The sequence below is a fragment of the Bactrocera latifrons genome, unplaced genomic scaffold, assembly GCF_001853355.1.
Source record: "Bactrocera latifrons isolate USDA-ARS-PBARC rearing strain unplaced genomic scaffold, ASM185335v1 scaffold_412, whole genome shotgun sequence".
NCBI lineage: Eukaryota > Metazoa > Arthropoda > Insecta > Diptera > Tephritidae > Bactrocera > Bactrocera latifrons.
The window spans coordinates 169,917-184,809 of NW_017537060.1; the positions used below are offsets into that span (position 1 = coordinate 169,917).

Below are 14,893 nucleotides of genomic sequence, written 5' to 3' on the forward strand. Positions count from 1 at the left end.
TATTGTAAAAAAACATAAAAATAGATAAGGTGCCACATATATTCATAAATTGGATTCTAATTTTAAGACATTTCCCGTGAAAATTGGTGCACGTTTTCGGAAAAGCCGCTCTCCTGAACATTTACCGAAAACACAATTCGAATTCACTTTCAAAGTATAATAAGCTATACTATCATTCTTGGTGTGAACACACTTTTATAGTCCAGTCATGATTTGTTGTAAAATTATCGGAAATCGATGTTGTAATTTAATCGAAGTAATGTAGAAGAATGTAAAGGCGAATATGTGTTTGCGTGTTCCTCAAAACTTTTGCTGTGAGTTATGAGTATTTTTACAAATTGCACCTAATATTAAGATTAACGCATGTAGGATGACCCTACTGACTTTTTGTGAATTAATGTTTGCTGCGAAATCTACAAAGTCTAAAGCAATACTCCAAAGTTTTCACAATGCCTAAAGTTGTTTCGCGTAGTATTGTGTGCTCTGATTCTAAAGATCAAGAAGAATATAATGAAGAAAAACCGTTAAACATATACTACTGCCTTTGTGGGAAACTGACATTAATCCTCGGTTAGTAAAATTAAATATGCCTTTCAAATTTCACATTTTTCTAATTTATACGCCAGATTGTACCATTGATATCCTACCACTGCGGCCTGCGGATGGAGCGCGTGTTATTGATGGTAAAAAGCATGCGCATAAACTAGCTTTTCAAGAAGGACATTCTCTATATATTAAACGGGAAAAAGGATACGAAGAGCAATTTCGCTTAAATGTACGTGGTAAATTTAAGAATAGCATCCCCCCGATTTCCGGGTTAACATGAGTATGTATGATATAGAGGGTCCTTCAGATTAAGTAAATACAAAAAATCCGGTGTATTAGGTATTAGTATGTACTAGGTAAAAGCTATGTTGGGCTCGTAGAGTAAAACAAACAAAAATTTGCAAACATTAGAATAAAATTAGGGGGTAGTGGGAAATATTTTGAACGAGTTGATACAATTTACTACCCTTAGGAATATGTGTGTTTTTTGAGTAAAATAAAATTTGGCTGCGATTTAGAATAGCATTCCCGGATTTTGGGGTTAAAATGTGTACGTACGGATATAGAAAGTCCTCCAGATCAAGAATACATACATATATGCCGCTGACTAATGGTTTTTGAGATATTTGCATTTAATGTTCAGAAAATCAACTATTTATGCGTGCTTCTCCGATTTATAATGCTTTTTACTTAAATTTTATACTTTTATATCCACTAACACTACACTAATTCGTTTCTAATTTTATATTCAATAGTGCAAAAATAACTTTAATTCCATATCAAACTTTAGTAAAGATACATTTATACATATAATAAGAAAGTGGTTGTAAACAAGCAAAGAATTGGTGTTACCATATTTTGTAATGGGGCACGATTCCGATTACTTTGGCGGAGGAGTAAAAAAACCGAATTTCCGTAGAAATGGGGTATGCGAGGGATAGGAGAACTTTTCCAGAGGAAGAATATCCAAAAACAATACAAAAATAACTAATGTTTTTTAAAATATTTACGTTTAAAAATTCAAAAATTTGCACTAAGAACACATGGGCACAATTCCGATTTTTTTGGCGCCGCGACCTGAAGGTACCGTTGGAAAGAGGAAGTCCTCCTGATAAAAAATATAATGTATAGGTACCGCAAACACACTTTATTCCCATTTTTCACTTCAAATTAATTAAATTACACTATAAACTTGTAAATAACTGCATATCTTACACTTTTAGCATGTTTTTTTACCTAAAATATCTGCATTTGAAAAATTACATTTTATACTTGTTTTAACCCCATTTGTTTACCAAAATTTACGACGAAATGGAGCGCTGCCCTGTGATTATAGGGCAATTCGCTGAAATTCCTCTTTTTCGCAAAAATTCCTCCATTCATGCATAGGGATATTTTCTTTTTTAAATTTGTTAAACAAATAAGTAATATTATATACAGGTATATATATATATATTAGTAATATTATATGATAATATTGTATATACATATGTATAAGTAATGTTATATAATAATATTACGTAATAAAGTGTAAAGTATATTAGTACAGTACGAAAGGCCAAATTTTCGTTCAATATGAGTGCATGAACCAACAAATATAACACTTTATATCCAAAACTCATATTTTAAATTTAAAAATTTATGTATCGCCACCTAAAATACAAAACAATGTATAATCAAACATAAATGGAAATCGCTGGCAGATATAATAACTAAATTTTATCCATTTTATAACGAAAACTCAAATTTTATTTGAATATGAGTGCATGTAACCAACAAATATAACCACTTTATAACAAAAACTAAATATATTTATTTATTTTTAACGCAGAAAGGAGTACTCCGCAAAAGTACTTCAGTCCACCCGGGTATTCGCTCGGCCAGGGTTATTTTTTTAAAGTACCCGACATCATATTATATAAATTTTATAATACGATCTTATCATAGAGTTTTAATTATATGTGTTTATTAAATATAAATCACATATTATACATATATGCACATACTATATATCAAATGTATATGTGGAAAAAGTTTTCACAACTCAATTATAACTTAAAAAATTTTTGAAAGTATTTTTTATTATAATCAATGTAGAAAAAAGGATCCCGCAAAATAACAAACAAAGAAAAATCGTTAAGAATCCTACATATTTGGTGTTTAAGAAGTGGCAACGCTCGTTTTCGTAATAATTGTAAACAATCCAACCTTTGCAACGCCGAGTTCGCTAAGTGATTTTTAAATTAATAAATTTAGGTGAAATATTACAAAATAAAATTGAGAAGTGTTCCCTCCATAATTGAAGTATAGTCTGGGCATCGGTGACTAGATCACCTTTGGGCGTTCTACAAGAGTATGCTCCGGTCTTGAAATCTTCTGTAAGCCGCCGCATTTTTTTTGTATTCGATTTTCGAGCATTACCCCTGTCGGCCAGCTTATCAAGCTCTTCGTACTCACGCATTTCAGCCTCTTTCTTTTTCTGTCTGAAAATGCGTCTCGCTTCCCTCTTTAACTCTCAGTATCTATCCCATCCTGCACGTGTTGTGGTCAATCGTAACGTTGCGAGGTAGGCAGCCTGTTTTCTCTCCGCTGCATCACGCCACGCCAATGGTTTCGGTTGCAGCTGTACGTAGGGAGTTTGAAATGCCGTCCCTTATACCGAGTTGTTGACGAGTGCTCTCAGAGAGCAGGAGTGCAAGCAAAGTAGAAAGTCGTTCGGCTGTCTGTTGTGATTGCAGCTTCTCAACGTCGAACCTTCCTTGTGTTGGTTGGTCAAGATAGTGGTCCGAGTCGATATTAGCACCTCGGAGCACACGCACATCTAAAACACTGGAGATGTGTTTTCCGTCTATCACAACATGATCGATCTGCTTGGTGAGTTTTTGTTCAGGAGACAGCCAGGTAGCTTGATGTATCTTCTTATGATGGAATCTAGTACTACAGATAACCATATTTGGGGCCTAATGTTAGTTAAACATTGAGAAATACCCTGTGCAATTTATACAATTTTAAAGCGAATATTTAAAAAAAATATATACGTGTTAGCAACTTTATATTTACATATTTCTCCTCTGGAGAAGCACGATTCTGATTATTTTGGCGGAGGAGTAAAAACACGAATTTCCATAGGAATGTGGTATGTGCGCTAAGGATGCTTCTCTGGATTAGGTATATGGTAAAAATAACGTATTTTTAAAATAATTCAGAAATTGCTCTAAAAGCACATGATATTTCTCTTTGTTTTACTATATATATTCTCCAAACATTGAAATAAGTTCACATTTCTTTTTTATTTTATTAAATGTTACCTAAATTTGCTACTTTAAAAATGACTTCGCACAATCATCGTTGAGAAGGTTAGATTGTTTACAATTATGAGGAAAACGAGCGTTGCCACTTCTTAAACAGCAAATATGTAGGATTTCTAACGAATTTTCTTTGTTTGTTTTTTTGTGCGAATTTTTTTCTATATTAACTCCAATAAAAAATACTTTCCAACATTTTTCAATTTATAATTGAGTTGTAAACACTTTTTCCATATACATATATGTATGTATAATATGTGATTTATATCTAATAAACACAAATAAGTAAAACTCCATGATAATATTATAAATTTATATCATATCGGGTTGACCGAAGTACTTTCGCGTAGTACTCGGTTTTGAATTGGCGCCTTTCGACCGGGCTCTAAAAAATAGCGAATACCCACGGTGAACGAATTACTTTCGCCACAGAACGTATATTTAAGGAGAAGGTTCACGATGTCGAAAATTTAGGGATATTTACTGTTTTGGATGAGCGTGTTTCACCACACCACAGAAAAATTATTAGCGTRTTTCACCACATTTAACATCAGGGGACACGAAAATAGCAGAATTGAGCCTTTTCAGTGTTAAATGAGAAAAGTTATGCTATTTGCAATGTTAAGTACAGATTCGCATATTTACAATGCGCAAACGACTCTGCGTATAGCATGTATACATATGTACGTAAAAATTAAACTATTTCATGATGAATGAAATCTTTGGAAATATATAATAACATCATATTTGTAGTATTACCTAATTATTTAATTAATTAGGCTTGATAAGATATATACATATGAACATATTTATATACACACCTACATAATTATTTGCAGGCCTTTMAATGTTTTGATAATATGTTCGCACATATTCACGTATGTAATTATGTGTGCATGTAAACAAAACGAACCATACGCATAATGTTTGTACATTTGTCCACACACAACTTTGTATGTAAATATGTATATATGCATATTATTTCAGGCGAAATTTCCGTTGACACGGACAACCAATGGCGAAGCCCATGTTTTGTCAAAGATTCAATGTGTCGAAAGAGTGACGCGACGACAAAGCGTCACAACATTGTGTCGGAATTGCTACCCGAGCTGAGCCGAAAACACAAACGAACGATCGCCAATTGAAACTGCTTCCCTTTCCGCTGTAACAACTTCTCCAGAAAGCAGCGCAAATATATGTATGTTTCTGTATGAGCTTGTATACATATCAACGCAGATTTTTGGAAGCCGCGTAAAAATATTCTTTACATTCCTTGACAAGTACAGTCACCCGGTTATGTGCCACAATCAAAGATACAGATTTTTGTGGTTTGTTAAGAATAAAAATATTATATGGCACATAAGCGAGTGCGGACACTTAAGCGAGTGATACTTAAAACAATAATTTCTATGTATTTCAAAAAACGTGAGAAGCTGCATGATATAGGCTGTTAAGAGGGATGGTTTTCATGTAAGCGGAGTACAACTTAACCAGTATTTACTGAACACATAAATCAGAGGAATATTGAATATTTTCTTTGATACATCTCTTGACTTGAAAATCGACAAATAAACTATGTTGTCAATTTTATTCTAATATATTTGAATACTTATATTTGCGGTTTTGTCACTTTTTCCTTCTCATGCAAATATCAGAAATTGTTCAATTTATGATTTTTAGCTTTTGCCATCGTCGCGAAAATACGGTTGTAGGCAAAGGCTTGTTCGGGGAGATGTGATGGTGTTTGCTTTTATGAATGAAGCGACTTTGCCTGTTGAAAGCGCGCTAATGTTCATGAATGAAAATGTTGTTGTTGTGTGTTTTTCTACAAATTTGGCCATCAACTATTTGGCTGTCATATCGACAAATTTAATTGAAGAAATGTAATTTTCATACAATATTATTGTAATATATTAATTTTTTAGGGTATTATGATAGTATCTCATATATAATACATACATATGTATATACCATAATTACAAACATATTCATATAATTATATTATATTCTCAAACATAAGAAATATTTAATAATCAACTCTTATTTGCATATTAACTACAAATATTGTTTTAAAAATAGGATAATTTAATTAGAATGTTCTAATTTATGCATACATTCATAGAAATGCGCAAAATGATAATCATATCATTAATATGATTGCATGTAAACGTATAAAATTATATCCAAAATCTAACATACGTCTGCAGTAAGAATGTATATTTCTCAGCATATTTTCATTGAATGCTCAGCTCTGTTCACGTGCCACTTAAAATTTCTTCTCCTTAGCTAATTGTGTGAAACACGCTCATCTCATTTTGTTAGCTTTTGACAGTTCACACGCTTGTCCGTTGTTGGACCTTCTCTATAAATATACGTTCTCTGCTTTCGCGTAGTATTCTTTTCCGCGTTGCCGCCTTCGACCGACGATATATATAATAAGTCAAAAAAGTCTTGCGGTATTTTTTATTGAATTTTCAATTGATAATAAAATTGGTTACAATAATGCGATTCAAGTCAAATATGCGGCGTTTTGTTCGATGACGCGTTCCCAACGAGATGCCAACTTCATAATGCCCTCTCATAGAATGTCGCTTCCCTATTGGAAAAAACCTAGGAAAGCCAATTTTCACAAGACTCTCTTGTGTCCAACTTCAGACTACCAAGCGCGTTCGCCATGGACAGAAACAGGTGGTAATCACTTGGTGGGAGATCCGGACTATACGGTGGATGCAAAAGAACCTCCCATCCGAGCTCCCGGAGCTTCTTTCGCGTCACTAAAGATGTGTTGGCGTTGGCTGGCGTTGTCCTGATGGCAGACAATGATGGCCTCTTCTGTATGAGTGCTGCCTTCATGCGGTCCAGTTGTTGGCAGTACAGGTCCGAATTGAGCATTTGGCCATAGGGGAGCAGCTCATAGTGGATTATCCCCTGCCAATCCCACCAAACACACAGAAGAACCTTCCTGGCGTCAATCCAGGCTTGGTCAACGTCTGGGCCGCTTTTCGACCACGACCGTTTGCGCCTTACGTATTGCGATTCGCATGCGTCGATACAGTCAAAAATGTTTTTTTGCGTCAATTCGTGTGGCACTCATACATCGAGCTTCTTAGTGTCTCCAAGCTTCTTCAAATGGTTTATAACGATTTGATGACTCATGCCCAGCTCTTGACCGATGCTACCGCTGTTACTAAGCCGGTCTCTTTCGACCAATTCAGCGATTTGATCGCAATTTTCGACGACAGGCCTTCTGGAGCGTGGCGCATCTTCGACCACCTTCCTACTTTGGGTATGAAGATCACCTCAGCCGTCCTCCATGGGTCAGGGATGTACGCCATTGCGAGGCTCTCYCTCAGCAGCCGAACAAGGTGAGGTAGCAGAGGCTGTTCACCCTATTGCAAAAGCGCTGGGAAGATACCGTCCACCCCTGGAGACTTGAATTTTTCGAACTAGGCCATTGCCCACTTGATCGAGTCCGCAGTGACTAATTGCCTAGCAGTTACCCAATCCAAGCGGGATGGCCTATGTTCGCACACAGGTAGACATTGGTCCACCGGGATGGTCTCCGGGAAGTGAGCACGCAGAAGCTCTGTCGCCCTGTCCTCCGCCCTGGTCGTAAAAGTCCCGTCACTTCTTTTGATGGCTAGCTCCGTGTTAGTCTTCCCACTAGCCAGAGCCTTGTGCAGTCGCGCCGCTTCTGGTGTGGAGGAGACCTTCTCACAGAAACTCCTGAAGCTGGCTTGTGTTGCTGACCTAATCTCCTTATTGTAGAGGGTTAGGTAGCTCCTGTATTCTTCCCAGACGCCTGTACGTTTTGCCTTGTTGACTATTAGGGGGCAGCTTCCATTGTAAGCTTTAGTGATAGACTCGTTCAGTACCAACACTCCGCTTTCTATTCCCGGGCCCGTAACGCTATCATCGGTCTGCCTCTCCCTATTTAATTCATCCTGTAGCATTACGCTGAAGGCACTCCAGTTGGTCCTTCGAGGGTTGCGTCTTGGGGTGCTGACCTCAACCTTCAGTGCGAACCTTACAATTTTGTGGTCTGACAGGGAGGGCTCCGTTGAGACCCTCCACCTTAAGACCCAACCATTTGCATGCTCGTTGCTGAAGGTGATGTCCAACACCTCCCTCCTCCTTATATTTATAAAGGTGGGTTCGCAACCCACATTTTCAATAGCTAAATTACTACCTAATACATATTCTAATAGAGACTCACCGCTTGTGTTGCAGTCCGTGCTTTTCCATTCTACATGGTGAGCGTTCGTGTCGCATCCGATAATGAGGGGCAGCCTGTACCTCTGGCAGTACTCCACTAGCCTTACCACCACTTCAGGGGGTGCTACTGCTGCCTCCCCTGGGAAGCAGGTTGATGCCAGGACGAAGTCTCTGCCTTCCCAGTCTCTGGCCTGTACCGCCACCAARTCCTGCGTCAGGAACTCTGAAATACAGAAAAAGTCGACATTATTCCTGACTACTATGCATGCTCTTGGTCGCCCACTAGAGAGGTCCCAGATAACCTTCTTGTGTACCGTCTTGAGGCCTTCGACCTCACCTTTATAGACCCAAAGTTCTTGGATCAGCAAAATGTCCAACTTATCCATTGTGAACCTGCTCGTTATGACTGCCGAGGCTTCCGCCGCGAGATGTAGATTTACTTGGGCGATTTCCACGTCGACGGCCATTAAAGTAGTGGCGCGAGGGGGGGCATGTCCACATCCCCTCCGTCATTCGCCCTGCTGTGCACATGGTCGCCTAGTCCCTCGAGGAGTCAGTGGCTGGAGGGTAGCTCGGCTTCCTGGGCAACCGGGACGTCAGCGGTTGCGACTAGCGCAGTCAGCTCAGCGCTCACGCTCCGTTGTTTTGCCACCTCGTCCACCTGCATCCTCTCCACCACCTTGTTTTCCACCGTTTTGTCCTGTTTAGACCCTCTGCCGCTCGGCTGAGTGACAGCCTTCCCTGCTTCCTTGCTCCTTGTGGTCACGAGCTTGTGCGGCCTCAGGACCACCAAGCTGAACCTGTAAAACAGGCGGAAGCTTGCAGCACGGRCGTACCTGTACGATTCGTCATCAATGTACAGGTACAATCTCCATCCTCGTAGGTCACCTTTTTCCTCTTACTGTTCTGGTTCTGGTTCTTAATCAGACCGAGGGCAAACTCGTACGGCTTGTCCACGCTGCGGGGGAACAACATTGTCATCCTGTGCCTGACCGGCAGATTCCCCGCCCTTTTTGCACAGGGGACTGGACCGGTCCAGCCTCCTAGCTTTGGGGCAAATTCCCGCAGCCAGTTGGCGGACAACTCGTCCATACAGTCCACCTGCAACATGCCATCTCTGAATTCTACCCCAAGAAAGGATGCCGCGTATTCATCGCCTCTGAATACTTCTTCCAAGAAGAGATTTTGGAGCACCGTGAGCTTACCACACTCTTTTGTGGGAAATATCCCAGTATCTGCGTATCTCCTCTTGGCCAGGGATTCCGCCGCTTCGGGGGTCATCCCGTCCCGGAAAAACCGCAGATACCACTTGAGGGAGGCACCGCTTATTGGCCTTCCTTAGAGGGTCATCGCACCCGCCTGGTTTGTCTGCTTTAGGGAGATATCTCTGCCCTCCCCTCCTGCGTGCACCACCGGCCTCTGCCCGATGAGACTCACCCGAGTCTGAGTAACTTGGGAGGCTCTGTTAGAATACAGCCGAATGTTTCTCCTGGCTGCAAATCATCCAATGGGCACAGGTCGCATGACACCCTGGATTAGGAGGTGGTAGTTCTTATTTGCTAGTCAGCACCACCCACACCGGTTGGGGGGTGCCGAGTATGCCGTGCGACTAAGCCTCTGCACCGCGGCAAGATGCCTACCATTAGCATCGAGTGACCCTAGTGCAACTTCGTTCTGAATATTGTAGCAGGTTAAACTTCTACCAATCCAGAATAGACCCTGACATACCCAATGCCCTGCATGCGACGCATGATACTGACCACCTCTTTGCATGAACCACAAACCCCACTCATCTAACACCCTCCTCCTTTAGGTCTGACCAGGTCGAAACAGCACGTTTCTTGTGCCTCCCGTTAGATGACGTCGACGACAACGGAATTGACCCTTACATTCTCAACTCGGATTAGATAACCGTTAAAACAACAACAACAACTCGTGGAATATGGCGATGATCAAATTCTCGAATTATTGGACGGCGAACATACCTTCGACCATCAGAACCCAAGTGATTAATTTTTGTTACATCGTTCCAAACGACATACTTCTGTTGATTTGTTGTGTTAGACCAAAAAGAGTTGACAAAAGGGTTCTTGCGTGCTACCCTGCCGTGAAGTCCAGACTCGACCAAACGCCGGGCAATTGTTCTCTTGCATATTTGGACATGGTATTCGCCTTGAATTTCACGTAGAATGTCAGTCTTGTTTTTGGGTCTCCTCGGGAGACAGTAGTAGGTCTACGGTATATTTCTGTTGAAGCTTTTTAACGTTTTTCTTTGCGTGCAATATTGAAAATAGTTTTAGAATTCTGTATTTGCTTAAGGACATTCAAAACAATTTTTTTTTAGTATCTGATCTTATTTCTTTTCACATCTTTCCAGACCGACGAAGGTTGAAAATGTATCTACGAAGAGTAGGTGTTCAGCAATAGCTTTTTCTCATTAAAAAAAATTGAACAGTAAATTTTAATATATTTTAAACCACAACTTTCAAACACATCCTTACCTTAAATCACTAATATTGCTAATAAAAATTAGCACCAGAAGGAATTCTAATACTTACAAAAAAAAAAAAATATTTCTAATCAGCTGTCGCCTTCTATATCGTAACGCATTTACTACTTGGGAAAAGTTAAAAGAACTTTAATTTCACAACTACAAAACAGAGTGAATTTAGTAGTATATAGAGTAACGCAAACTTTTAGGAATATAAATAATGGTATATCAAAATATTTTATCATTATACTTATCAACCAACTACAGAAAAGCGAGCGTTTCTAATTAGCTGTCAACGGCCGTAAAAGCTGAAGCAAAGAATGCTTTGACGGGAATCACGATGGAGAATTTTCTAAGTGCTATGATGACTTGAAAACTCGTTCGCATTAGTGTATTGCAGCGTGACTGGATTACTTTGAATGAGATGAAATGACAAAATTCCCCTTTCAATTTGATCACAATAGTATAGCAGAATTTTAAATTCCACTTGATTCGTTTAGTTTCCAGTACGCAAATCAAGAAGCAATTTATATAACGGGATAATACATTGCACGAATAATGTGTTTAGTGTGTGCCACCTTATGACCAAAAACTGTTTAAATCCAATAAAAACTGTTCAAACTCATAGGTACCGAATATTTAGACCCCGATACCTTTAGTTGACTTTTGACCGAAAATGTTGGTCACACACTGACCCAAAAAATAAGGTGACATTTGAATTTAAACTGCGCGCGTCGAAGGATTTGGAGAATTATTATTTTTTAGGTTGGTAGTACTGTCAGTCACATTTATGTCAAAATATTCATTAGCTCACATACGTGTCGTTTTGTGAGCTGCTAAAAGTAAGTTTTTCGTTTTTGGCGATGTCGAAATTTGTTGAGCAAAGAATTTGCATTAAATGATTATTTCGCCAAAAACTCAACCCATATCGTTCCGCAACGACCGTATTCACCTGATCTGGCGAGGTGCGACTTCTGGCTGTTCACCAAGCTCAAAAGACCGCTCCGGGGACACCGTTTTTATACGATATTGTAGCCGCAGCGAAGATGGAACTGAAGGCCATCCCGGAAATTGACACTACAACCGGTGTTTCGAAGATTGGAAAATCCGTTGGCATAATGTACTACATCTAGTGGGGATTACTTTGAAGGGGATGAAATTGATTTGGAAGAATAAATAAAGAATTTTCAAAATAAATACAATGTCACCTAATTTTTTGGGCACAGTATAACTGAAATTAAGGGATAATCCGTCTCTTATAATAGTATGTCTGTATGTCAGAAATTAGCCACCTTCTACCTAGTGTAAAGATTTTCGATCTTCGGGGTGACTTTCTACCGCACATACCGGTCAATATGAGTGTTTTATTCATTACAGTGTATCGTTGTACCTAAAATAGATAAATTTGACTGAAAACTTAACCTATCCCATTTATAACTAAAATGAGGATTTTTGAACGTCCAGTTGTCTTTACTCTATATGATTGGTTTTACACCTTAAAGTACTTCCCTGGATTTGGTTCTTGCAAGTTGCAAAAGTATAAAATGATCGGTTGCACCCGAACTTAGCCCTTCCTTACTTGCTTATAGATATTATTGTAGTATGTAACTGCTCTGTAGCATGAGATTCTAATTAAATTGATTTCATCGTTTTCTAACCAACACTGCTGTTCTACTATGTGTCTTTCCATCTGTGTGGTTTGTAACATAGACTCTAAATCTTGGTATAATGAAGTTTTTTTTATTCGTAAGATGAGTTTCTGACAATAGCATTACATCTATATTATTTTCATCTAGAAATCTAATAAGTTCCAATTTATGTTGGTAAACACCGTTAGCATGCCATATACAAGTGTTCAAAATTAAAATTTTTTATTTAAAAAAGTTTGCAACGTATGTTTTTGTGCTTTGATTATCTCTAATCATATTTTGAAAATCATACTTTCAACGCTTCCATTTGGATGGTTTTAGGGCAATTGCATTTGTGCAGTGTTGCCTCTCACTACGTTTACATAGCTCCCTTGTGTAGCATTATCTTTTAGATTTACTGGTTTTAAAATATAGACAGGGTAATCTTCATAGAGCGTCATAGATTTTATGATTTGAATCAAGCGCCGTTGACATTAGAATTTCTAGCAGTTTATGGCGGAAATCACCAGACAATAGAATTATTGCTCATCCAAAACATCTCGAGTCATCGCGTAGATCTTTCAATGTTCGGTTAAGTGTTTCTAATGCTCGTTTATGAACCATTGTGCATTAATGAAGATTTTCGGTGCTTATAAAACTTTGGTCATTGCGGATTTTTTTGCAATAATATGGGACCTTACCAGTTCCACCGGGAGCATACAGGAAATGCAAACCACTATTTCCGTCATCAATTGCTTCCATTAAAAAACCACAAACATCCTTTTGTTGGGACTCAGCAGATGGAATTCGAAATATTGTCGAAGCTAGAAGGGAAATAGTGACCGGGCGTTTAGCAGATACATATGTATGTATACGAGCGCTTAGGCAGAAAGCGAAATCGCGCTTTTCTCGGACGAGAGATTTCTCGGTTTTTAATTTTTACGATTTTTTTATTGGTGGGCAGGATAAGAAAAACTAAACGTCGTATGGAATTGAGGCAAAGTTAATGATCTTTGGATTTAAATTATCTTCTATTTAAACTAAAAAAAACTAAGTTTGAACATATGTTTAAACAACATAAAGAAAATGTTTTTGGTCCAAAAAAACTTTTTTTTCAAATGTTAAACACTTTTGGAATTATAAACTTTATTAATTTTCTTAGTTCAACCAGAACATTGGTTATTAACAAATATGAATTTCTTTGAACTTTTTATGTTTCCGATAGAATTTGCGACCTGGCAGTATTTTTTCCAAAACTCAATAATTAAGACATTTCGTGTTTTATATATATATTTTCCCCTATATTAATAAAGATAAATTAATTCATAATAATAAAATAACTTGATTTCTTAACTTACATTTCAAATCTCTGAGCAACTATCTTCTTGCTTTGTTTCTGATAGCAAAACCGAACAAATTGGTTTATGTGAAACCAAAACCGATACACATTCTGTTGCGAATATCAAACCAATAATGTCTGAATTCATGACACCTACTTCTTTTTTTTTTTWTYWKTTTCAATTCTGATTCCGACAACTATCAGATTCCACAACACCCCTGAATGTGTCTTGAATATTGAAATATGTGGCGCATACGGAATAATCCAAATCTTGTCGACAACGAAATCCATTCTGTTCAAGTTTGTAGTAGTACGAGTAGTTCGAATATTGTCATCTGGGGATAGATGCCAATACAGTGTATGACCACTGTTGCTTTCTTTTACATATGTATATATAGAGAATTAAATAGAATTATTCTTCTCAATATAAACTATTCTTTAGTGTAAGCATTGCAGTCTGCCTTTATACTATCGCCACGATCCAGCATCTGATGTTACATTTATTATTCGGGGCTCGTTAGTTCGCAAAAAGATGGAAAATTTTCTTGAGTCAGAAGAAGTAATGACAGCCGATTCATCTATTGAGGGTGTTGGATTTGGTACTAGCGAAAAAATTATGGTAACCCGACATACAAAGCACATGGGGAAATTCAGTTCAGTTACTGTGTCAACCATTGACGAAGAAGAGGATGAAATCGAAGCTGTAAGGAAATTATTATACTTATTATTAAATGTTTTTAACTTGTGTTTTTTTCCTTTTATATAGCGTGAAATTGCAGATAGTTACGCTAATAATGCAAAAATTATAGAGAAACAACTGCAACGAAAAGGTGGAAAGTTGACGGATTCGACTTCACATAATAAAAAAGAAGAAGCACCCATTGCAAAGAAAGCAAGAGGAACATTGCTTGATATATAATTTTTTTTAAACAAATATCCACTTTGCATGAAAATAATAATTCCAGTCAGATATTTCTTAAGGAATATATAAACACGTAATATATAAAAAAGGTATAGATGAATTTTTCCAAATGAATGACAGAAACATAAAATGTTGAACATTAAGTTTAAAATCCTACAATCAGCAATTAATTGCAACTTGAAAATCACCTTTTCGAGATTTGGTGGCAGCAAATAATGCGTCGATAATAGTAGTTGTTGACGCCGCCCCCGCCCAATTTCTTTTGCCACGTCTGTATCGGCAGAGCAATCTTTTCTTTTCCTCTTATTCGAAGTTTTTTCGTTTATACCAATATTTCGTTCGGAACGAATATTTTGTTCGCTACTATTTTTTCATTCATTAGTATTTTTTCGCTATTGAAGGATTTTTGGAATGAATGATTTTATGCAAGTAGATATCTGGCAAAGA

At 37.8% G+C, this 14,893-nt stretch overlaps 1 protein-coding gene across 1 annotated transcript; it reads left to right on the forward strand.

The window, feature by feature from the left end:
• Window positions 1–235: 235 nt before the first annotated feature.
• Window positions 236–14,709, forward strand: LOC108972659 (UPF0428 protein CG16865). Its single transcript, XM_018939346.1, has 5 exons — window positions 236–314; window positions 370–570; window positions 627–775; window positions 13,967–14,227; window positions 14,291–14,709. The coding sequence occupies exons 2-5, from the start codon at window positions 450–452 to the stop codon at window positions 14,441–14,443; spliced, it is 684 nt and encodes a 227-aa protein (XP_018794891.1). The 5' UTR covers window positions 236–314; window positions 370–449; the 3' UTR covers window positions 14,444–14,709.
• Window positions 14,710–14,893: the final 184 nt, after the last annotated feature.

What these genes read in the sequence shown, in the direction of transcription:
- LOC108972659 (XM_018939346.1), top strand. Translation starts at nt 450, where the DNA reads ATGCCTAAAGTTGTTTCGCGTAGTATTGTGTGCTCTGATTCTAAAGAT. An exon ending in GAAACTGACATTAATCCTCG is followed by an intron (nt 571 to 626) that starts GTTAGTAAAATT and finishes TTTATACGCCAG; the next exon opens with ATTGTACCATTGATATCCTA. An exon ending in AAGAGGATGAAATCGAAGCT is followed by an intron (nt 14,228 to 14,290) that starts GTAAGGAAATTA and finishes CCTTTTATATAG; the next exon opens with CGTGAAATTGCAGATAGTTA.